Source organism: Siphateles boraxobius, unplaced genomic scaffold (assembly GCF_051911475.1).
Source record: "Siphateles boraxobius isolate OS27281-9 unplaced genomic scaffold, OSU_SipBor_1 24, whole genome shotgun sequence".
Classification (NCBI taxonomy): Eukaryota; Metazoa; Chordata; class Actinopteri; order Cypriniformes; family Leuciscidae; genus Siphateles; species Siphateles boraxobius.
Window position 1 is genome coordinate 13,223,770 of NW_027508855.1, and position 25,441 is coordinate 13,249,210.

Genomic DNA, 25,441 nt, shown 5'->3' on the forward strand with positions numbered 1-25,441 from the left:
AATAAATAAATAAAAACTTATTTATTTACTTGTTTAAAAGGACTTTGATTTTGAAGCTTTATTTTTAGGACATTCCCGTTATCGTCACATCTCACACACACCCAACTGGTGTGTCCCTAGTCCTAAAGCTGTTGCACGTGGTACAAGTTCAAAACTTTATAATTCCATTAAATGTGAACGTGCACTGATAATGCATTGCACAGATAACAGCATTACAAGAAATAATTGATATATGCATATTTCTTGTGCCAGGACGTTCATTTATTGCCTCTTCCCTGCTGTAGCGTGTCCTTGACTGTTAAACAGTTACGAGGTACGTTTATAGAGAGAGAGACCTTTGTCACAATGTTATGACTGAGAGACCAACACACACACGTGTGTTTTATACTGTGTTTGCATACGACGACTTAAGTTGATGTTAAAAACATCTCGTGTTATTCCAGCAGCCAGAAACAATGTTATCCAAATATAAGGACAAAATCCATCTCTATAAGTTCATACTAGTGCTTTTTCTTCAGCTGTTATCCAGGACTGCAGGTAAGCTCTTCATTCATGTAGTTACTGGAGTAATAATCAAGTGTTGTTACTATTGTTAGGCTTTGAAGAAACATGTTATTCTGTCTTCTTGAGAATGCAGTGCAATGCCAAATTTGTGGAGCAATTGCAGCAATGTGTCTCTACTTGATTTGCAGCTCAGTCATGTGCCAGAAACTGTGGTCAGAAGCTTCACACATGCTCCTGTCATGCAACATGTGAATCTCTGAAGGAGTGCTGTGCAGATTATAAACAGTTTTGCCTTGACATTGAACCACACTCCGGATCTCTGCTGGGAGGCACAGACTTTAAAATGCTCAACATTACATTTGAGCAGAACATTAACCTCACTTGCAGGTAAGAGAGCCACAGATTTGTAGATGTTGTCTGAAGCCGCAAACCAACTGTTCATGAACACTGCAGATATTTTAGGAAATGTAATCTGTCATAACACAGTTGCATTCAAAAATGAATGACTGTGAAACCGAAAAAGAGTACGTTTAAAAATTCTACTGTTTTTTTGTTTCTCTTACATGCAGACAATGAACTTCTTAGCTTCTAAATATTCCCAATGCATGATAGCTTTGAGTGAAGAAAAAAGACTGAAATTTCAGAATGAATGGATCATAGAAACCAACGTAAGTCATGGGTTTTTTTAACAAAATGAGATGAAAATTTTGGATGAACTATTCCAGGTTTCCTTAAGAATTCATGGGCTCTATGTTACTCATATAGCAATTCTTTATTATATACAAAAATGGCATCATTTTACTGGGGTTGCGTATATATATATATATATATATATATATATATATATATATATATATATATATATATATATAATACACAGTTATTAGAATTACCTAAAATTGAAACCATAAAATACATTTTCATTACTTGAAATAAAATTTTATTTCAGCTGCCTAGGCAATATTTCTTACGCTGATATACTAAAATAACTAAAACTGAAATAAAAACTATGTAGACATATAAAAATGTCTAAAGCATGTCTAAAACACAAAATTACTAACATTTTAACTTCAAATGAAACCGGAAAATATAAAAATAAGAACAAATTCAAAATATTAATAAACTATAATAGTATCTCACTGATACTAAAATAACACTGATTTAATATATAAGTTATACTACATAGTAATACTTGCTATGAATGAACAGAATGCTAATACACAATGTTCAGCAATCATGACGTTCTGGGATTAAGGAAGTTTTGGCTGAAGGTTGTTCCAAAATTCCAAAAGTGTTTAGTCTTTATTTTGTTCCTCCCCAATCCTCAAGAGCAAACTAGTTCATGAATGAGATAAGATGGAAATGTTCTCATGTTACTGCCACCGTAGGGTGAATTGCTGTTCTGAATTCTTCAATGGCTCTGATAAAAGCGCATACTAAATTAACATCTGTTAGTCAATCAGATATGACCAGTGCTGTAAATACAGTTCAGTGTTAAACAGAGTATGTTTGACAGGTTCAACTCTGAGATTTTGACTGAGGGCTATGTGGATGCGAGTGGTGCGGGTCACTGTATCTCTCCGCTGCTCTATGAGTCGGGCTGGGTCCCTTTGGAGGTGTCCACAGATGGAGTCAACTATGACAGAGCAGGGAGGTGGCTCTCAGGTGACATACCCATTTCATAGTGCACACTAAGGTTTGTAGGAATGTCAATCAAAATGGATCTAATTTGCACTTTCTTAATACACATTTAAATGCGTGCTGTGCTGTTTCGAAAGTATTGTGACATTGTGTTAACCTAGCGGACATTCGTTTCTAACATTCCTTTAGTGTTTTTCTAGCTGATATCAGTTAACGTATGATCCCGTGCTTTATTGCATAATGTCCTGATTAGAGTAATCAGTAATCCGACCTCCTGAGGCATTTGACATTAAGTCAAGTTCATTGGAATATATTTGTCTTAATGTAGCAGTGCTGCTTTTAATGCTGAGATTGATTGATTAGTCCATCACAGTAAACTGGGTCCCGTTCACAAGATTATTCTGGGCAATGACACACAGTGGCAGTACTACGGCACAACAGATGTCAGCGGGGATTTAAAGATGATATGGAAAACATCTCTAATAAACGCAGAGAAAGTCAACATCGAGCTGTGGGGTTACAATGAGACCGGTGAGTACATTGAGCATCCATCTATCTATCTATCTATCTATCTATCTATCTATCTATCTATCTATCTATCTATCTATCTATCTATCTATCTATCTATCTATCTATCTATCTATCTATCTATCTATCTATCTATCTATCTATCTATCTATCTATCTATCTATCTATCTGTCTGTCTGTCTGTCTGTCTGTCTGTCTGTCTGTCTGTCTGTCTGTCTGTCTGTCTGTCTGTCTGTCTGTCTGTGAGTCTGTATGTGAGTCTGTATGTGAGTCTGTATGTGAGTCTATCTATCTTTCTATCTATAGCTCTGTCTGTCTGTGCATCCATCCATCCATCCATCGCTCTGTCTGTCTGTGAGTCTATCTATCTATAGCTCTGTCTGTCTGTGAGTCTATCTATCTATCTATCTATCTATCTATCTATCTATCTATCTATCTATCTATCTATCTATCTATCTATCTATCTATCTATCTATGTATCTATCTATCTATAGCTCTGTCTGTCTGTGAGTCTATCTATCATTTTATCAATTTATCTATCTATAGGAGATTTATCAGGATTAACTAACATTATTATTATTATTATTATTATTATGATAAACTAACAGGAGAGGCATATTCTGATAACTGGGAGGCAGAGTGGAAGTATCTGTACACTGTGGGCAGAGATGTTCCCAACAGTGGAGTTTTCAGTTTCACCCCACAGATCGCAGAAAAACCATACTCCCTCTGGGACGTAGGGAGCATGCGGGTCAGCCCCAGCTCTAAACAAGACGGAGCCCAGTAAGAACCATTACTAGTTCATATTAGTATTTGTATTACAGATTTTTACTATCTCTAAATAATAAATCCAGAGAAACTGCTAATTTTGCAATTGTCAAAAACAGTTTTTGCTGCTTAACATTTTTGTGGAAACAATGATACCATTCAAACATTAAGAATTTATAAAAAAAAAATAATAAATGTTTCCTGGGCAGAAAATCAGCATTTTAGAATGATTTCTGAAGGATCATGTGATACTGAAGACTAATGATGTTGAAAATTCAGCTTTGCCATCATAGAAATAAATTACATTTTAAAATATTCACAGAAGAACTGTGTGAATGATTTTGAAAAAAATTACCAAAGTAATGAGAAATGTGTCCTAGCAATTGTAAAAAAAAAACTGTTCATAGCATATTATTTAAGCACTATGGTTAAAACCAGTTGATTTTCCTATTTGATTAATAATGGGGACAATAATATCATAATTTATTTCATGATGTGTACACAGAAAAGTGAATGGTTCCAGTGAATAAAGACATACTTGTTTTGCGCAGAGATGTCAACGCCCTGTGGAGTGAGGCGTATGCGGTCGCCTGGCATCTAGAGGAGGCGTTCAGGAAGGACTCTGCAGGCTGGGCCCTGGAAAAGTGCATCAATTGGGATAAAGAAGAGAAAGCAATGCCCAACTTCCTGACGGAGATCACTGACTGCCCCTGCACACTGGCTCAGGCTCGTGCTGACACCGGCAGATTTCATGTGGGTCCAGAGCAATAACTTTATCTGATAGTAAGGTTGCAACACCAGCAACATCATAATTATTTGAGCATTTTGAATACTTTACCAATTACAAATTCAGGCCTTTGTCAACATAAATACATGAGGTAAAATGACTTTAATGAATTTTGCTTAATCTATATTTATTAAAGTGTCTATACTTGAGCTCCTTTTGATGAGTTGTGCGTGTTTATTTTTCAGACTGATTATGGCTGTGATATCGAGGCAGGTAGTATCTGCACTTACCATCCAGGTGCAGTTCACTGCGTCAGAGCCATACAGGGCAGGTAATATGACACTAATCAGAATTGTTCAATTAGTTGATTAAAGATATGGACTACATTTATCTATATACAGTGTGTGTGTGTGTGTGTTACAGTAGAAAATTGACATATTCACCCTTTATTCAAATATTATTAAAATTGTTTTAAGCATATTGCGTAGTTGTGCTTGTAGTCATTTTTTTAAATTTGTGATAGTGCAATGAAACATGACAAATTGTACAGACATAATTTTTGGCCAGGTTGTCATTCAAGGAAATTATGAACACATGCAAAAACAAGAGAGAACCAACAGAATATCGATAGCTGATTATGTCGTACTAGTCGATGTATGCTTTTTCCTTTGAGCTTTTTTTTAATGCATTTTTTGCATAGTAAAATAAGACCTGTATCTGTATTTTTTTTTCTGAATAATTTTGTCAGATAAATAACTTTATTAAGTTTAGTGTTTTGTTCTTCTCTCATAATATATATATATATATATATATATATATATATATATATATATATATATATATACTGTTGATGTATTGTTTTCTTGCAGTCCTGAGTATGGTGCCGGTCAGCAGTGTTGCTATGACAGCACTGGAGCGCAGATGCTCACGGGGGACTCTATTGGCGGCAGCACCCCTGATCGAGGGCACGACTGGGGAAACCCGCCATACAAGAAACCTCCCAGAGTTCCAGCATTCTCACACTGGAAGTATGATGTCATCAGTTTTTACTACTGCTGCCTGTGGTCAGACAACTGCCAATACTACTTCACCCACCGCCCATCCAGTGACTGCAGAACATATCGTCCTCCTAGAGCAGGTAAAGAAAATATCTATAATACTTTTCTTTTTTTTTATTAATTGATTTATTTAGGCCTGGTTTAACAGACAGGGCTTAGATTAAGATTAGGCCTTAGTTTAATTAGGACATTTAAGTAGCTGTTATAAACGTGCCTTAGAAAAAAAAACATGTTGTGAATCTTGAGACAAAACAATGGCAGTGACATATTTTAAGATATGCAAGTGCAAGTTGCTTTCAGTTAAAACAGCTTCAACATACATTTTAGTCTGGGACTAGTCTTAAGCCATGTCTGTGAAATGGGGTCAATGTTTTTTTATTTTTTATTTATTATTATTAGTAGTTGTAGGAGCAGTAGTAGTAGTATTTACATTTTTGTCACTTTTTTGACAGTAATAGTAAAGAAATGATAGGCAGAAGATTGCTGTTTGATCTAGAAATGTCATGAACCAGATGCAACCAAATGCAAACCTGTCAAATCTGATAGGCCACTGCTCTAAATATTTAGATTTGTGTGCAAATATTGGTCTTTTCCACCTTTAGCTGCTGTCCTTGGTGACCCTCACTTCATGACATTCGATGGTGTGACTTTCACCTTCAATGGGAAAGGAGAGTACAATCTGGTTCACTCTTCAGCCTATGAGCTGTCTGTGCAAGGCAGGACTGAACCAATGAAATTAGAGAATGGTGAGTTCTATAACCTCCTGTATTAAGAATGGATTGAATCAGACATCTTAGATTGAGTCGGCCACGAAAACTGTCCTTTCAGGTTCTGTGGTTATGGCGACCCGACTCTGTTCAGTGGCCATGAGGGAGAAAGACTCTGATGTCATCGAGGTACGTCTCAGAGAGCAAGAAGATGAGCTCCAGGTCTTAATGAACCAACAGGTGCTTTCCTTTTCAGAGCAAATATGGATCGACCTTAAGGGTAAGACCAGTTTATTTATCCTCTCAAAGACAGTTTATATTAGAATGATTTCATGTGGACCATGACACTGAAGACTGGAGTAATGGCTGCTGAAAATTCAGCTTTGCCATCACAATTTGCCAATTACATTTTAAAATATATTAAAGCAGAAAACAGTTATTTGAAATTGTAATAATAATGTGTTTTTGGAAAATACATAATTAGCTTAAAATAAATGAGCATGAAATTGGCATCCACGCTTTCTGTTTATTCAAATTAACAAATCATAATGCTTGGCAGATTCATTTTATGGGCCGTCTGTTCTCAGTAAATATTGACATGCTGCCATCTACAGTTTTTGTGTTACTTGTTTGTACATAATGATGTATCTGTTTCCTCCTGGTCTATTTTACAGTCTCTGTTGTCTATTTTTTTTTTTCTGTCGTTCCAGGTGTTTTTGTTTTTTCCCCTAAACCCACTAATGTGACGGTGATGTTTCCATCGGGGACAGGAGTAGAGGTCAGAGCAGGTGACGGGGTCATGACCCTTACTGTTCTTCTGCCCCACGACTTACACAACCACACACAGGGTCTCCTCGGTACGATGAACGACGACCCTGAGGATGAATTCACCTCTAGTAACGGCCTGATCATCCCTTCCAATAGCAGTGCACAGGACATATTCTCATATTGTGCTGGCTGTGAGTAGCCATTTCACTTCACTTTCACTCAATTTACCTGCCAGTATAATCAATGCAATGATATTGATTGAAACTGAAAATACAAATTTATACTACTTGTCATCGGATGAGGCTACATGAGCTGATGAGCTTCCCTCCACTCTTTCACACCCTGTACTGGCGGGAACCTGGCGAAGGGTGGCAATTTAAAGGACGGGGTGACGCTGATAAAAAGGGGGAGGATGCCATTCCGTCACAATATTTAAGAAATGCTTCATCTGTTGTAAAGCTAGTTTGCTAATTCAAAGCTATTTCATATTTATCCCATGACTAATCCATGCATCAAATGTGGCTTTCAAAATACATATGTGATGTTAAAAGCAATGCAAAAGATTGTTTTGTTCTAACAAATTTAATCAAACTGTATCATATAGTAAAGGATTCCATAATAATAATAATTTCAATTTATATATTAGTAATAATAATAATAGTTACAATACTAATTACAATTACAATGCTAATATATTTTTTTCTTTGCTTTTACAACAGTTAACCATAGAGCTTTTATTCTGTCGGAAAACTGCAGTGAAACCTCTCTTTAGAAATGCTTCTCTTTTTTGGCATTTATAAACCATTCTCATTACAAACATGGGAAGATCAGTCATAATGAAACATGAAGTTATTTCCAAAGATTCAAGCTATTTTGCCGCCTTTTTCCCCCCTAACAAAATACCATGTGTTTTTCTTCACCAGGGGCCATTACGAATGAGACTTCACTGTTTACATATGACTCAACCCACCTCCTGAATGAATATTATTATGCCCCAAAGCACGATCCATCATTCATCCCTAACTTTTCCATGACTGAAGACCTCGAGGATCCTCTGCTGGAGCCAACACTGAACCTATGTGCAGGAGAGGGGGCTTCCTTCTGTAAATATGATGCACTAAGCATGCGCAGTCTGCAACAAGGCAATGCCACTCTACTGTCCTACCGGAGTCATACATCCACCAAGAAAGCTCTGGAACCAGGTTAGTGGGAACACAGGGAACCGATTCTGAAGAAGCTTCCAATTCAAACTATTTAGATTTTTGCAGGAATGTTAATAACACGGGTGAGCCGTGTTTAAAGATGCTTTAACATAACCGATAACCCACTCATCAATTATGTATTCATGCTTCAATTATTTCTACATTAAGTTGCTGTTGCTTGGCACTATAAAGTTGATAGTTAATGAAATGCCCAATCAAGCATAGATAATAGATATATTATTCATTTTATTATCTACAGTATTGCTAAATAATGTTATTAATATTGTATTTTATTTATTTATTTGCATAAAGCCTGACAAAACCTTGGTACAATTGCTGTAACTACAGCCTTTTGTGGCTAATTGTTAAATTATACAACTTGCAGGGATTTTGCTAAATATTTAAGTACATTTTTTTGTTGATTGATTTTGCAGCTAATTGCTTAATTTTTACAACAGGCATTTTGCTGAATTATTTTATTTTATTATTTTATTTTAAAATCATTTTGCTTAATTGTTTTATTTTATTAATGATTATCTTCTAAAATGTGCTTTTCTGTGGTCACCTGAAATTTGTATTAGTGCTATTTTTTAAACATGCTCATAGAAGTCTTGTCATTTGTTATGCATTTATCTTTTGTTACAAGGTTAAAGACCAATGGCCAGCATTATATGGTGATGTCACAATCACATTTAGCTGGTCATTAAACTTCAGTTGCAAATTAAAATAAAGCAGGACGCTATTAAAAATGTGACCTCTGACCATTGCTCAGTTATAAAGCATTAGAGACCTGTACATGATCTGACTATTATCTGTATAATATATTTTTATGATTTTGTAATGGCTGTGACTTTGTGATCTCAGTGCAATCCTGTGGTTGGCTGTCACCACCTAACCACGGTCAGAAGGAAGGAACCTTGTACCTGGAGCGGGCAACGGTCACGTTCTCATGTAACAATGGATACAGTCTCTATGGGTCCCAGGAACGCACCTGTCAAGGGGACGGCATGTGGTCTGGACAAGATACGCACTGTGTGGCTGGTAGGTAAAAGCAGACAATGGAAAATGTCATAATTTACTCACACACAAGTCGTTCCAAACCACTAGATGGCAGTGTTTCCCTTTACAAAATTCACGTCCTTGTGTGGTAATTCTTTGAAGGCTGTATAGCAGAGGATTCTATTTTTACTTTTTCCTCCTTATTTCATTACGGGTGATCTTAGACATCTCACTGAAACAATTGCTGTCCAATCTTTGGATATTCTACCATTCAAAAGTTCGGGGACTTTAAGAGTTTTTGAAAGAAGTCTTATGATCACCAACCCTGACAAATACAGTAGAAAACATAATATTGTGAAATATTATTACAATATAAAATAATAATGATTTCTATTTTAATATATTGTGAAATGTAATTTATTCCTGTGATGGCAATGCTGAGTTTTCAGTATCATTACTCCAGTCTTCAGGATCACATGATCCTTCACAAATCATTCTAATATGCTGATTTTGCTCAAATAACATTTCTAACCATTATCAATGTTGGAAACAGTTGTTCTGCTTAATATTTTTGTGTAAAGTGTAAATGTATTTATGGTCACCTCTGATCAATTGAGAGCATCCTAGCTGAATAAAAGTATTCATTTCTTAATTTATTATTATTATTAATTTTAAAAGTACCAAACTTTTGAACGGTAGTGTATACCCAGTGTCTCATCCCTCCACAGTCTTTTTAGGTCTCTAAAGAGACGTTTCTCTTCAGACGGACCGGTCCATTGATCCGTCAGTCATGCAGACAGACAGACAGAGAGCGCAGCCGTCATACTGACCGACCTGGATGTATTTGCGCTTGTTAACTTATGACCCGTCTGTCTCATTAAAGCAGAACGGCATACTTCCTCTCGATAGGCATCTACAGGATGGATCTGTTTAGAATCTGATCTGGACTCTCTCCATCAAACACATGAATGGTTTATCTGCGCCACAGCTGTTGAGAATTCATCCCCCGCTGGCTCTCTGGCCTTTCTGGGGGTTCGTTGGATAACTGAGGAGCCAAAACAAAGCAACAACCCGCTTTATGAAACACATCAGGCCTGCGATCCACTCAATTTATTAAATGCACGCTATTGCAAACATGTTGGGTAATTCGAATTGAGGGAAAAAATCCACATAAAAAAAAACAAGTGTGGTACTAATGGCGTTCAGCCAATGCTTTGAAGCTTGTAGTTTGTCAAACTTGATATTGGTCAATGTTTGCCGTTTATTTGCTGGTAGTAAAAGTACATTGCATACAAGTACACTTTCTAAATCAATAACGCAGCGGTTGTCTGCTTTATTGATTAATGATCGCCGAGTTTATTATCAGCTCGATAATCATATTTGTGAACTCTGAAACTTTCAGATAAAGGGTTTTCATTAAACTCACAGTTACTTTATGGTTTGTGTAGGCGCTCTTTTATTACTGCACCATTACTTCACACAGCTGAACAGCATTATTTATGTTATCATTATTTATCATCAGGAAATGTTCTAGATATATGTGCGCTCACACACAGGGCACCGCTCCACACTGCTGCGGTCCGACAGGACGGTAATGCACGCAGGGTTTTATCAAACTTTTGGTACTGACATTGAATTTAACAGGTTATTTTGGGCTTATTTAGTTTTTGTCTGTCCCACATGTCTCACTTTCCCTGTCTGTTTCTCCCTACCGTCTCTCCCGTCTTCCTGTCCTATTAACATGTCTTGCTTTCCTCTTTACCTGTCTCTCTTCTTTGCTGATGCCTCCTTTTTTTATTCGTCTTCACCACTTTTTTTACCTCTCTCTCTCTCCTTTACCTCTCTTTTTCTCCTTACAAGTCTCTCTGCCTGTCTTTCTTGTCATCATCTTTTTCTCCTTTCTATCTCTCTCCCTTAATGTTTCTCTCCTTTTTTATGTCTATCTCTCCCCACCCGTCTCTCTCTCTTTTCTATCCTATCTTCATCTCTCTCCCAACCATCTTTCTGTTCGGTTAACATGTCTTGCTCTCCTCTTTTACCTGTCTCTCTTCTTTACTGGTGTCTCCTCTTTGTATATCTGTCATTCTTCTTTACCTGTCTCATTCTCTCTATGCCTGTCTGTCTTTCTCTCCTCTTTAACAGTCTCTCTTTTCTTTTCACCTATCTCTCTGATTCCCTACGAGTCTCTCCTTCCTTTGTACCAGTTCATTCTGCCTACCTGTCTCTCTTCTTTAACTGTCTTTCTCTACATACATGTTTTTTCTTCTTTGTATCTCTCTCCCTAACCTTCTTTTTATGTGTCTGTCTATTTTTCATCTAAACCTTTCTCTCTCCCTAACATCTCTACTGTCTTTCTGTTCTTTTTAACACGTCTTGCTCTCCTCTTTACATGTTCCTCATTCCTCTTTATTCTTACCTGTCTTTTTCTCCTCTTTAACCGTCTCTTTTCTCTTCTCTGACAGCCTACCTCTATCTCTTCTATTTCCATTTTTCTCTCTCTCTCTCTCCTTACCTGTCTCTTCTTCAGTTGTACCTTATATGTTCTCCCTCTTTTCCTATCTTTCCCTTTCTCTGACCATCTCACATTCCGTGTGTGTGTGTGTGTGTGTGTGTGTGTGTGTGTGTGTGTGTGTGTGTGTGTGTGTGTGTGTGTGTGTGTGTGTGTGTGTGTGTGTGTGTGTGTGTGTGTGTGTGTGTGTTTGATTTTAAATAAAAGATTCTGATTTGGCCAAAAATGTTGATTATACATCAATATGACTACAAAATAATAATGATTATTGTTGTTTTTATTTTTACTAAATAAATAAGAAATATTACTATTGTAATATTTAACTGTTAAATATTTTTTATTATTAATTTTAAAAGTATTTAAAGCTGCAGTCTGTATTTTTTTGGGGGGGTTAAAAATTATCCAAAATAATTTTTTGAGCAAGTACATAACCAGTGTTCACAACTATCTGCTTGCCTTAGCTCGATTCAAAACGGTAAGCTTGTAATAATGTTTTTAATTCCAGTGGTACTGGTGGATTTCCATGGGAAATTTGAGCATGTCTTTGCGTCATTACTGCAACCGGGCCCATGCGAAAACCGGGCCCATGCAATACGCAATGTTGATGTTGTTAACATTAACAATTTGAGAACAAAGTATAATTTGCACGGTTTGACGTGATATGATAAGCGATCGTTAGATTTAATCAGCCCGTCTTAATCTCATTTTCAAATGTAAGACCATCCAGCTTTTATTTTGTCAGAAAACCACAGAGTGCCCTTAAAGCTTTTCTTTTGCTGACAGCAGTCGGTTTATAAGAGCTTGTCATTACATATTTGGAAAGATGGTTGTCTCATGTTGCGTTCCTGAATGTGCATTATAAGCAACCCAAACTCAGAGCAGATGCGCAGAGATGACATTTTTCAGTTGTCAAAAAGGATTCAGACAAATTCGCTCTAGTTCACGTGAAAGCACTACCTACAGATAACCCCACTCCACACGCATACACTACATCTTTTCATTCCTATAATATGGTCGTATTTGTTGCTTTTGAGCACGTCTATTGTCATTATCTTTGTTTTGAAGGTCGGCCATCCCAGGCTGGCGCTCTTAAGAGCTGACATGTGTCATAGTGTCTTGGTGATCGAGGGGCTCAGGACTCCACCGTCACTTGAATTGATAGTCCCACTAAACCTCTGTTTATTCCCATGTTCCAAGACCATGTGGGGTCTCGGTGATCTTTTCCTGCTTATCTGTCCCTCTACTTTCCCTCTCTCGCTCTCTCCTTCTCTTTCTTTTGTTCTGGCTGATAAAGGTTGACATCCTAGCCCACATCCCTGTCAAGCATGTCAGCGGCGCTGGGATCAAAGAGCTGCCCCGGCCTGTAATTGACTTCCCATTACAGCGCTCTGAACCCCCAGCAAATAACCCTCAACAGTTGGTTATTTGCATGCGTTCCAGTACAGTTCATATTCAGAGGAGCAAAAAGTAGGAAAGTGAGGGTGAAATGAAGGAAGTGAAAAGTGCAGGTTAACCAAAAGGACAATCGTGTGGTTTTGTGTTGGGCTGCAACTAACTAATTATTTCGATAACCAGTATTTACTCAATCATAAAGTATCAAGCAGCAATAAATCTTTTATTTAAAAATACATTGATAATAATAAGAAATGTTTCTTGAGCAGAAAACTAGCATATTAGAATGATTTCTGAAGGAACATGTGACACTGAAGATTGGAGTAATGATGCTGAAAATTTAGCTTCGACATCCCAAGAATAAATTACATTTTAAAATATTTTCAAATATAAAATACTTTATATTGTAATATTTTATAAAATTACTGTTTTACTGTATTTTTTATTTAAAAAATGCAGCCTTGGTGACATTAACACATTACAAATATTACCGATTCCAAACTTATGACCAGTAATGTGTGTGTATAAAAATATTGTTTTTGTTACACTCCACTTGATTAACATGCATGGAGGCACTTTGAATTATTTTGAAAAATGCTCACATTATAACCATAAGGTTTTATTTAGTGTTTTTTTTTTCATAGGATTGCATTGTTCATTGACAGACTTGACTAATCTGTAATTAAAATTGTTTATTATTGGCATTTTGAGTAACAATTTTATTGATTGGATGCTGCAGCTGTGATACCCATGGTATCGCTGTTTTGTTGGGTCGGACCGCATCTGGACTGTGTGTATATAAATGTGCGTCACTGTACTGCAGATGCCCCGAGTCTCAACATATGGCACTGATGCTGTACCGCTTTGTCAAATTACACTGGTTATAACTCTCTATACGTCAAGAGGCACAAGATGGGAGGAAGGCGGCTAAGGGGAAGGAAAGAAGTCGATTAGGGAGAGCAGTGAAAGTGAATAAGAAATAATTTATCCAAGTTCCAAGAGCAGAGAGAGATATATATTTAAAGAGGACACTCACGTATGAGTGCACAACCCAGTGAGACAGTCACAGGCCCATAGGGACGTGGAACGGCACGACGGGAGGGGGCATAAAGAAATGACAGACACAGCCGCCAGTGAAAATGCGTTGTGACAGATTGAACTCAGCAGCAGAGAGAGGAGGAGGAATATGATGCAGAATAAAACTGACAGTGCGAGTTTAGCCGCTAACTTGCTCTTTTTCTTGTTCCCAAGGGAATGTGTCATCAGCATCGGTCCAATTCACCTGCAGCCCTCTAGTGCGTTTGAAGGGGGCTAGAAATACATGCCGGACTGTTAACATCAGTATCCCATCGCATTCAATGCAACAAAGACCGTGCTGTAGACATTAAAAAGCCAGCAGCAGCTGCACATTTTAAATGCAGAGTATTATTAGTTGTGGTTGTAAGGACAAACATCATTATTATTGATCATACTATTATTATTAAAAGGAGTTTGTTCTACATTTATCTGCAACTTATCATAACAGATACGCTGTTGTTCAAAAGTTTGGGACCAGTTCGATTTTAAAAGAAGAATCTTATGTTCACCCAGGCTGCATTTATTTGTTAAAATAGATATCACAATTTAAAATAATTGTTCAATTTAAACATATTTTAAAATATGATTGCAAAGCTGAATTTTCAGCATCATTACTCCAGTCTTCAGTGTCACATGATCCTTCAGAAATCATTCTAATATACTGATTTGCTGCTCAAGGAACATTCATTATTAGTTGAAAACAGTCGTGCTGCTTAATATTTTTGTGAATATATTTTTTATATATAGAATTATAATTTTTTTAACAATGTAATAGTTGTAGATCTACCAGTAGTTGATCTGCTAGTGTATGCATGATACTGTACAATTACTTTTATAAGTGATTAGTCTTATCTGATGATAAAACAGGCACAAATATATATATATATATATATATATATATATATATATATATATATATATATATATATATATATATATATATATATATATATATGTATAATGGACTTAAGACTTCAACTGAAGGTGGGTCCCAAAGCACATTTAAGAATCAAAATGTTGTAGAGACTTGGCTATTTTGACTTAGTCCAGTAAGCAACCTCTCAGATCACCCTTGCAACCACTCAAAACATCTTAGCAACACCCTAGCAACCACTTAGAACATCCTAACAATGCCATAGCAACAATCTAGGACCTGAGACCTGGCTTGCATGGTACATCTTCCCAGTGGGATTGGTTCTGATCAACCTGTGTTCTTTTGCATACAAACACATTTATCCTGTGGTTATTTGGCAGAAAGAGTTATACCCCACAAATGGGCAATATTAATGGGAAACTTCAAGAAGGACATCTCAGGACATCAGAGGGTGTGCGTGTGTGCGCGCGTGTGTGTGTGTGTGTGTGTCCTTCCTTCAGCGTGCTTTCGATCGTTAGTAGTCTTCTCCAGTTTCGGAAAAACATGCCAAATGAACCTGTATAAAATGCTCAAATTGTTTAACCAAACATGTCTTCAGCCATGCTTGACATGTCAGGAATTTAACCTGAGGCTAAAGTTTGTGGTTCTAATAAAGAACACAGTTTCATTTGCATTGGAAAGCTTCACTGATTATTTAATTTTATCAACAGAAGAACACTCAACTGGATGAAATGCAAAACATGTTATAGACCCTGCATGCAGCTGCAGTGTTAGAGTTGTAGTATTCCAGTTACTTTGGGTAAAATAGTTTTAATTGTTTGTAATATTCATAATTAGATATTTCCACGATGCCCGACTGTTTCACTGTTAAAATAAGCAGAATCATGTTCTCATTTATTTAGTCCTTTTTAACCCCTACAAAAAAAGTGCTGTGGAAGTATTACTACTCCAAGGTACTTTAATTCACACATACCAAAAATAACATATTGCTATTGTCCGAAAATCCATGGTGTTACTTTTTGGTACAGTTTTGTTAGTAAATCACTGCCATCTTTTTCTTCTTCAAACTTATAACCACAATGTTTTATTATGAATTACTAACAAATGTGTAATGACATTTTTCTTTACAGATAATACATTGGCCATTGTCCTGGGAAGTGTTGGTGCGGTGTTGGCGGTTGTTGTCATGGTGATAGCAATTGTTGTGTACACGAGGAAACAGAAGAAGTGAGTCAAAATGTGTTTCTTTTCAAGTTCATTTGTTTAGTTTAAACGTTGAATATTAACGTTAGTTGAAATTATTTAAGGAATAAGTGACACCCAGAGTTGGTTATATGCCCACGACGTGACGTTTTTGGATCTGCATTATTTTATAATAATTCGACGGAGTCAATTATTCCACTTATACTACGGTTACCACACCTCACGACATTGTTCAAATGTTGTATTTCAAGACATTTGTCAGGTTTTTGTCCTTAAAACGCTCTTGTGTGTAGGCCTAATTTTTCGCGCATCTAATCCGTTGCTAATTCCAATATGTCATTTTAGAGCTAGTAATGGAGGCTTCAGCCACTGATAGCAGACTAATGCAGTTATTAGAGAGATAGATAGATAGATAGATAGATAGATAGATAGATAGATAGATAGATAGATAGATAGATAGATAGATAGATAGATAGATAGATAGAGAAAGATATAAATCAAGCCTATGTGTATTACCAGAGTGTATACTTCTCTCAACAGTGTTCGGCAGCAGTAAGTTTAGTAGTAAGTTGATCTGCTTCAAGAACAGCGTCGTTATTACCTCACTAGTGAGAAATGTTGTTTAGCTTTTAAGTTGTTAAACTATTTTACTGGTAAAATCGTCAGAGCACGTCTGACAACACGTTTCTGTGCGAGTGTGTGACTGTACAGTATGTGTGTGCGTTTGAGTGGGGAGTTGCTGTAGTGACCGTTTGAAATGACTGAAATCATTTGGCGAGTGATATGGAACTGTAATGCGGTCAGACCTCCCTTTCCCTAAATTTTCCCTAAAATTAATTGCACACCTTAGAACATTCGTCAACCAATCAGATTCAAGCATTCAACAGCTCCGTAGTATAAGCTCTTTTAAGGAATGCTCGTTCAATACTATATAGAATGCGGAAACCAGGGCGTCAAAAGAGTAGTATGTCCAAATTTATAGTATTTGAAAAATACACCCTTTACCTACTACTGCCGAGATACTACTGGAGTTCGCATTTGATGGACACTTTACTATCCCATGAAACCTTGGGAGGAGAGTTGTGAATGCAGTGAAGTGACATAACTGACAATGGTAGGCCACATGACAGTGACAACACGGCAGATGTATTACATCCGAATTTTATTCTCACCCATATTCATACTGTGTGTATATATATATATATATATATATGTACACACTGTAAAATACACACACACACACACACACACACACACACACACACACACACACACGTGCATGCACAGATGAAAGAAGGAACAAAAGAAAGACACTGATGCCGACACAGATACATATGTGGCGACATAAAGACAGACATATACTCCACAAACGCACACACATTCAATCACAGTATACACATACACAAAGAGGAAACTTAAGTGGAAGTAACAAACAAATTAACAAAAAAATACAATTTAGTTTTTATCTATGGCCGGACTAAAAGGATGGAAGACAAAAGAACAGATGCAAAAACATTTTCTTCATCAATCAAAAATTTTGCTTTTAGGTAAAAATATCTTAATCTTGGACCCACTTAAAATATCTTAATCTTGGATTCACTTTACATTAAGTGTCTTTAACTACTACTGTACTAACATTTAAATAAATATTTAATGCAGTACTATAAATAAATACATATTTATTTATTTATTTATTTACTTTTTATTTGTTTATTTATTCCTGTGATGGCAACATTGAACGCTGTCACATGATCCTTCAGAAATCATTCTAATATGCTGATTTAGTGCTCAAGAAATGTTTCTTATTATTATCATTGTTGAAAACAGTTGTGCTGCTTAGTATTTTTGTAGAAAACCGCAATATTTTTTTTCAGGATTTTTTTATAAATAAAAAGAACAGCATTTATTTGGAATAGAAATCTTTTGTTACATTATAAATGTCTTAACTGTCACGTTTGATACATTTAATGCATGAATGCATCATTGCTAAATAAATAATAATGGGAAATAAAAATGTATTACTGCAGTCGAACTGCGTTTTTTTTTTTTTATACTAAAAGTTATTTATGAGAAAATTTTCCAAATTAAATGTTTGCTTTTGTCGTATATAATCTTGATATGTGATAAAGATGTCATAAAGCTCACCTGGTCCGGAAACCCAAAAACTGATGTCACAGAAGATATCAAAGACATATAATAGAATTAAACTTTTCCAGTTCATGATTTGTATCACCCATTTATCTTTTATTTTATATATATATGTGTGTGTGTGTGTGTGTGTGTGTGTGTGTGTGTGTGTGTGTGTGTGTGTGTGTGTGTGTGTGTGTGTGTGTGTGTGTGTGTGTGTGTGTTTGTGTTTGTGTGTTTGTGTGTCTGTGTGTCTGTGTGTGTGTATGTGTGTGTGTGTGTCTTTTTGTTTTTGTCAAGTCATGTCAATTTATACAGTTTCATGTTCACTAAGAATGTGATTGCATAATCATCATCACAACAACTAGACATTAACAACCTCTCTTCCTCTCTTCCACTAACCTTTCCACCCCCCACTCTAGTAATTTCCCCCCATCCTTTCTCCCGGTTTTAACGCCTCTAGCTTTCAGTTAGATCATGTCTAGAGTTTCAGCCATGGGGGGTAATGTGTCTCACCTGCCCCTCATAAAACCCATCCCTCTTTCATCCTGTGGGGGAAGGTAATCAGAGAGTGCCGGAGTCAAAGGTGCACACCTGTAGTAAGAGAGAGAGGGAGAGGGATGTAGCGCTGCTCCATCTCCTTACAGATACTCTGATAAAACTCAAGGGTGTGACGACGCACAGTCACAGACCCCTATGTTTGTGGTTATACAGGTAAGCAGGGCCTTTCTTTCTCGCCTCATATGCAAGTACTGTATATGTGTTACAGGCACATTACTAATTCTAGTTTTTCTGTCGTCATGCTATTACACTTCAAATAAGCTTTCAAATATGTAATCTCTTCACCTAAGACAAAATAGCTTTGCTTCAAAACCTAGTGAGTTCCCAAGCTAACAGCACTCTTCACAACTCACAATTGATTGCAGTAGAGTTTGTTACAGTGTTGCGTAAATAACATCAAATTATGTGAGTTATAGGTTTTGTTATACTAGAAAAACATTTTAAACCAAAATCCAGAAGTCTGTATACTTTTATTCAATAGACACACAAAGGAGTAAAAAGAGTTTTATGGAACAAATATTTAAACATTCTTAAAACAAGATACATTTACTGGAGAAGCAGAAATGTATAAGATAAGAACTGTTTTCTGAGAATATATCTTAAGTTTATTTTACTTATCCCATTAGAAAACCATTTATTTTTTATTTTAAGAACTTTGAATAACTTTATCATATTTCAAGAGATTTATACAATAAAAAAAGAAAAAAACTGCCAATGGGGTAAAAAAATATAACTATAATATAAAATATATTCTTTGAAAACAAGTCTGAATCTCTTATGCAATTTTTTATTTTATTTTAATGATGGATTAAGATTAAGGTCCCTCTTTATATCAAGTGTCTTTATCTAATCTACTATCTACTTGTGTCTACAGAAATTAATTGTAATTACATGCAGGTATGTATAAAATATAAAGCATGCATGTACACAATTGTATCACTGCAGTGTTTCCCACACATTGATTTATTTGTGGCGGCCCGCCACAATATCAACATTGACCGCCACAAATATATTCAAGTGCTTCCCATTCATTAAGTAGACAGTGATGGCCCGAAAATATATATATAAACTTCTCATAATAACATAAAAGGTCTTTAATGTCATTGTCATGCTTTGAATCATTGCTATCAAACAAACTAAGATTAAAAGCGTGATAAGGCTTTGTGTCCTTATCAAATCACAAAAGACTGTCTTATGCGCTGCGCAAATATAAGTTGCATTCGCTCACCCGATCAACACGTGATCTTCTCCGGTCTCATTTCACAGTGAATGAATGCAGTGAACTCCATCTGTGCATGAGCTGAGTTTAGCGTGCTTTTGGGAAGGTAACAGGCATTATTTTCACATTTGCATAGTTGAAGATTATAGCATTTCACTAGATTTGTAATGAGACGGGTTTGTAAAATTGTTTTCCACCAAAATAAAAGCTTGACTGCATTTGTCGTCAAAATAAAAGCTTGTGTTTATCTCTTTCAAATTAGGGCAAAACTAATTATGAAAGGTTCTTTTATTTTTCAGTGCATTTGTTTTACAATATATGGCTTTTACTGTCATATGAGTATTATTGTTATTATTATTATGTATTGCAATGTAGACTGAGACACTATATCACAATTAAAAAGAGGTCTGAGTCCCCTTTACAGTTCAGGTACAAGTCAATGCACATACTTTTTCTTTGTTAAATTTGCACACTGAATATGGGTTGGAGCTCTTAAAAACTAGATTGCGCCCGGACCCCCCTAGAGAGAACGAGGTCCACCCACCACAGTTTCACAAAATCCTGTGGGAAACACTGCACTGCATCAAATATTTATTTAAATGTTAGTCCAGTAGTATGTTAGTACAGTAGTAGTTAAAGACACTTAATATAAAGTGAATATTTTAAGTGGGTCCAAGACTAAGATATTTTTACCCAAAAGCAAACTTTTTGATTGATAAAGAAAAGGATTTTTTGCGTTTGTTCTTTTGTCTTCCAGCCTTTTAGTCCGGCCACAGATAAAAACTGTTGTTTTTTACACTCATTGTAATTTTTTTAAATTGTTACTTCCACTTAAGTTCCCTCTTTGTGTATGTGTATACTGTGATTGAATGTGTGTGCGTTTGTGGAGTATATGTCTGTCTTTATGTCGCCACATATGTATCTGTGTCGGCATCAGTGTGTTTCTTTTGTTCCCTCTTTCATCTGTGCGTGTGTGTGTGTGTGTGTGTGTGTGTGTGTGTGTGTGTGTGTGTGTGTGTGTGTGTGTGTGTGTGTGTGTGTGTGTGTGTGTGTGTGTGTGTGTGTGTGTGTGTGTGTGTTACGTGCTTACCTGCCTCAGACTACCTGGTACTTTCCAGCGATTGGATTTCCCAGCAGGCCTCAGCAGGCCTCTCTCCCTCCCACTGCAAAGTCATTAACACTGACACACACACACACACTCTAATGTGCTATTATGGTTCCTCATTCTGGTCCTATCACACATCAAAGTAAGAACAGGGGCCCGTACAGGAGAGATGGTTATCAGTAAACACTTTTGCCAACTGAAGATTTACTGTATCTTATAATTATAAAGGCTCATGGAGTGTATTAGGCTTATAAACATTTAAGGAAATTAGTTTGAGTGAGTATAGTGGTGCCAAATTCACACTAAATAACCCGAGCTACAAAAAAAACATGCTTCACTTTACTTATAACTACTAGTTTTTCAAAAAAATTGTTTCTAAGGTGCTGTTTACACCTGGTATTAAGATGCGTTTTGGACGATCGGGACAAGTAGACGAGGGAGACACATTCCTGTTATAATCCGTCTCTTCTGTCCACCTTAAACCACTTCTGTCCTGAGTTCTTCGAGGGGAGGGTAAATTTATAGGCTTTTTCAGATCTTTCGATCTAATGGACGAAATAAGCTCGCACAATTTCGAATGAACGTGAAAGGAGATGGAGATCAGCAGCTGCCATTTATTCTCTGATAGACGAGGCCACTGCAAACGTGGAGAGTGCGTGTTGGAAATCAGGAAAGATGAGAACGTTGGTACGTTTTTCGTCTTCAAACCAAACTTGGGTTTTCTTCAGTCGACATAGTTTAAATCCTGTCTAGCTAGCGCTTATTGTTTACGCATTTGGTCAGTACACGGAGACTAGGTCAGTCTTTTGTGACTGTTCGAACACATTCGACCACATGAGTGTTTACACTAAAAATGAAATATGCTCTAATGCATTTTCCACTCCTTATGGAAGTGGCCGAAAGAATGTTTTAGACCCCATTTACACCTGTATTTTGTGTTGTCCACTTGTGATCGGATTGACGAAAATGCTTCTAAATACCAGATGTAAACAGGGCCTAAATGGGTAAATTGGTTCTTCTGTGGTTCTTGGCAGTGCTTTAAGTTTTGTTAAAAGATTCATCATTTTTTAAGTCCATTTGTGTTTTGTCTAAAGCTATCTACGTATATTGTAGTGTGTACTTCTACAGTACATTCTGACTATATAAGAGAGAATGATCTTCTTTCAAACTGGTTCTGTTAGGCCTGTGATTTATATACAAGAAAAAGATGATAGTCTTAATGAGCTCTTGGAATGCCATGAAGAAAAAGCCTTTGGGGTTTTTTCTGATCATAATGGTTCGGACAGATTCAAAGAGCCAGGACTTTCTGTACACCTGTGGGTAGCCAAAGGGTGTGTGTGTGTGTGTGTGTGTGTGTGCGCGCGCGCGTGTGTGTGTGTGCGCGCGTGTGTGTGCGCATGCCTGCAATTTTAATGCATGTTCCTTCATGTGTTTCTGAATATAGCCATTATGATAGTTTGTACATATAAATGATGATTATACTGTCTTAATTTTTTTTAGAGAGGCGATGAAACAACAGGGCGACAGGGTGACTTATCAGCAGCATGCATCACATCTGTGATGTTCATCCAGTGTACATCCTTAAACATTTGTAAAAATATTTTATTTTCAGTATTAGATTGTATGTATAAATGTATAAATCTTATGTTTCTAATGTAATAATCTGTTTTAACAATCATTTTTGGCCATGGATAGTAGTTTAGTTTCTTTTTTGACTGATATGTCTGAAAACATTGTACAAAATCGGATTATCTGATGAGTGTAATGTCCTCCTATCCATCTGGTCTGTAGCGTTGACTTGTTCCTCTGTTTGATGCCTTTAAGTTATCTCTAGAATTGTGTTTTCTGGCTATGAACCTCACTTGGGAGACTCCACCACTTGAACAATAGCTCTGTTCTAAAACGTATTGAGCTGCCCATTTTAATGCATTAGAATTGCTTTTGACACAAAGACTGTTCCAAATGGTATGAAACAGGATGATGCTACCTTCTAAAATTTCATCACAGGAGGCATCACAGTTAGCACAATACCAGAATATTTTGTTCAGTGAAAAAAAAAATCCCCATATGGCACAAAAAATATTTTTTTCTGGCCTGGAGAATTTTTTCAGATATCTGCTTAATATATATTGTAAACAGTACTGCTGAAATATATTTAAATATATTTAGTAAATATTTTTCAAATCTTAAAAAAAAATTCTTAAATTGTTTCAAATCCTAAAAAGAATCTTAAAAATTACCAAAAATATATTTATGTGCATGCATTTAAAATCTATATTGGGAATATATTTTACAATGTTTTTGTATATGTTGAAATGTATCTAAATATATAGGCCTATCTGCTGCTTCTTATACTCTTATCTCACCCCTTGCATGTTTATATATTTAATATTTTGGCTGATTTTGGATATGCTTCCAGCTACCAACAGCATGTTGTAGTCTAAGATCAATTTAACAAATTTGACCAGTTTACATGTCTGCATATTCCACCTGGGCCTTATAATAAGATCCCATAACGGTTATGATGCTGTCTTAGAAGGCCTAAGAAAGTAAGGCACTCACTAGGTTTTGGAACAAAGCTTATGTGTGAGTTTGCCGGACTTGTCTTGAACATCTTTTTGCTAGTCTACATTTACATTTCAAGTCTGATTTTGAAATAAAATTCTTTTTTTGATTTGTCAATTTTTGTGTAGTTTATTTTTATTTGTTCATCTGAAGTTTGTGTTCATTTTGACTCATTTTACACACAAACCGCAAAAAAGCACTGGCATAAGGGAAGCTGGATCAGTCTACAATTGCAAATTCTACAGAAAACCTATCCGTGTTCTAGCCACACAGTGCTTTGACTCAAGTAAATTTTCCTTCAGAAAACAAACGCAGGTAAGAGAATGGGAAACAGGAGGAACGTACGGCTCATGCCCTGATGACTCTGAGCGATAGATGGTCAGCATGTGCGGCCACTGCTCACCCCAATTAAAATGATCTGGACCACTTGACAATAAGTGTTTCCACTGTGTATGTGATTTGAACTAGAAGTCTTTCCCACTTGCAGATGTTCATTGTGTCTTTTGCCAAACATTCGGTTGCAGACATTACTCTAAAACGAAGAAACGCAGCACCGTTGTGGAGCGCCACACCACGGTGGTCTTCACAGATAAGGACAGAAGACGTTTAATCTTACTTTGTTCCAATTTCAGATCTTTTCATGTGTTAGTCTGCCTTGGGAGGGAGATGCAGTGGAGCAGGACTCACTTGGGGTTATTCAGACTCCAAATGAGATGAATACGTTCTTTTGTAAAAGCTTTCAAGTGCTTGAGTTTATTTAGCTTGATTAGTTTAACTGAAGTGAAATTCAGGTAAATCTCTGATTTGTTCTGACCTGTTTACTTTCAAAGCCCAAATTTCTCATTACATTACCCCTTTATCCTGTTAAACAGTGGGATTTAGCACATCTTAGGTTTGTCTGACACTTTTGTGCAGTTGTAAATGTTCTTAAAGCTCATGTCAGCTTGTCACCCTTATAATCCATCAGCTTCTCAGACGGGCAGATATCCAGACACCTCAACTCTGGAAAGTTTAGGATTCCCAGAATCAACTCGGTCAAGAGTCGAGCAATCTGACGGAAGACAAACTGAAAATGTTTTGGTGCAGGATTTACTCAGAAAGTGCTAGATTTCACAAATAATTACAAAGAAATGGCATATTGAACTAGAAGTGACATTTTGAAGTTGAAAGACTGAAATAGTATTTTCTTGTAAAAAGTACTCCAATAATATGATTTATTTTCAACTTCGATTTGTTTTGCTTTTACAGAAACATCTGTGTTTAGAATTTCACATGAGCTCCACTTGAATTGTACAGCTTTGTCTTGCTGTAGAATCATTGAGTCTTTTGTATTAATTCTACTAAATGAATCTGCATTGGTGTTTGTTGAGCCTGGTTTTTGTTTAGATTGAGCTTGGTATAAAATGAAGGTCATCATGCGTGGTGTGCTTAGAGCTTGCCAGGGTTGCCATGATTCTGTGACAGCACTTCCATAATGCTACCTCCAAGACGTAATTGAACTTGCTTTTCAAGAATTGTGACATTGCTAAACTTCTACTTAAACTTCTGTAACATTGATAAAGTTCTGTCAAATGCACATCAGTTTTTATTTAAAGTCCCCATGCAATCAAAATTGAAATTGCTTTTAGTGTGAATATGTTAGCCTTATTGTTATTTATAAGATAGTGTGCTACAAAACATTGACGAAATTCGCATTTAGAAGATATAAGCATTCAAAACTTACAGTCTCTCAATATGTATCAATGATTTTGATGACATCACTCTGCACTTTAGCTTCTCATCGTATTTTCTCTAGAATCTAAAGCATCCCTCCCCATACATTATAAATAAACGCTGAAGTGGCGGCTGAAATCGGTCACTTATTCACACGTTCTACATGGTCAATGGCACATAGTGCACAATATAGG

General features: G+C 36.4%; 1 protein-coding gene across 3 annotated transcripts; it reads left to right on the forward strand.

The window, feature by feature from the left end:
- Positions 1–77: 77 nt before the first annotated feature.
- On the forward strand, positions 78–23,651 carry susd2 (sushi domain containing 2). Of its 3 annotated transcripts, XM_077241540.1 has the most exons (17): positions 96–140; positions 253–313; positions 444–537; positions 693–891; positions 2,021–2,169; positions 2,509–2,676; positions 3,282–3,456; positions 3,993–4,194; positions 4,414–4,499; positions 5,038–5,306; positions 5,829–5,972; positions 6,055–6,213; positions 6,644–6,892; positions 7,625–7,903; positions 8,768–8,944; positions 15,885–15,981; positions 22,470–23,651. In XM_077241540.1, exons 3-17 carry the CDS (start codon positions 456–458, stop codon positions 22,528–22,530), a joined length of 2,496 nt encoding a protein of 831 aa, XP_077097655.1. In that variant the 5' UTR covers positions 96–140; positions 253–313; positions 444–455; the 3' UTR covers positions 22,531–23,651. The 3 variants fall into 3 exon arrangements, with proteins under 3 accessions (XP_077097654.1, XP_077097655.1, XP_077097653.1); XM_077241539.1 differs by having other exon boundaries at positions 78–313; positions 447–537; XM_077241538.1 differs by lacking the exons at positions 96–140; positions 253–313 and having other exon boundaries at positions 330–537.
- The last annotated feature ends 1,790 nt before the right edge of the window (positions 23,652–25,441 follow it).

Coding starts and splice junctions, on each gene's coding strand:
- susd2 (XM_077241539.1), top strand. CDS start 456: ATGTTATCCAAATATAAGGACAAAATCCATCTCTATAAGTTCATACTA. Junction 6,893..7,624: donor ATTCTCATATTGTGCTGGCT/GTGAGTAGCCAT, acceptor TTTCTTCACCAG/GGGCCATTACGAATGAGACT. Junction 15,982..22,469: donor TACACGAGGAAACAGAAGAA/GTGAGTCAAAAT, acceptor AATTTTTTTTAG/AGAGGCGATGAAACAACAGG.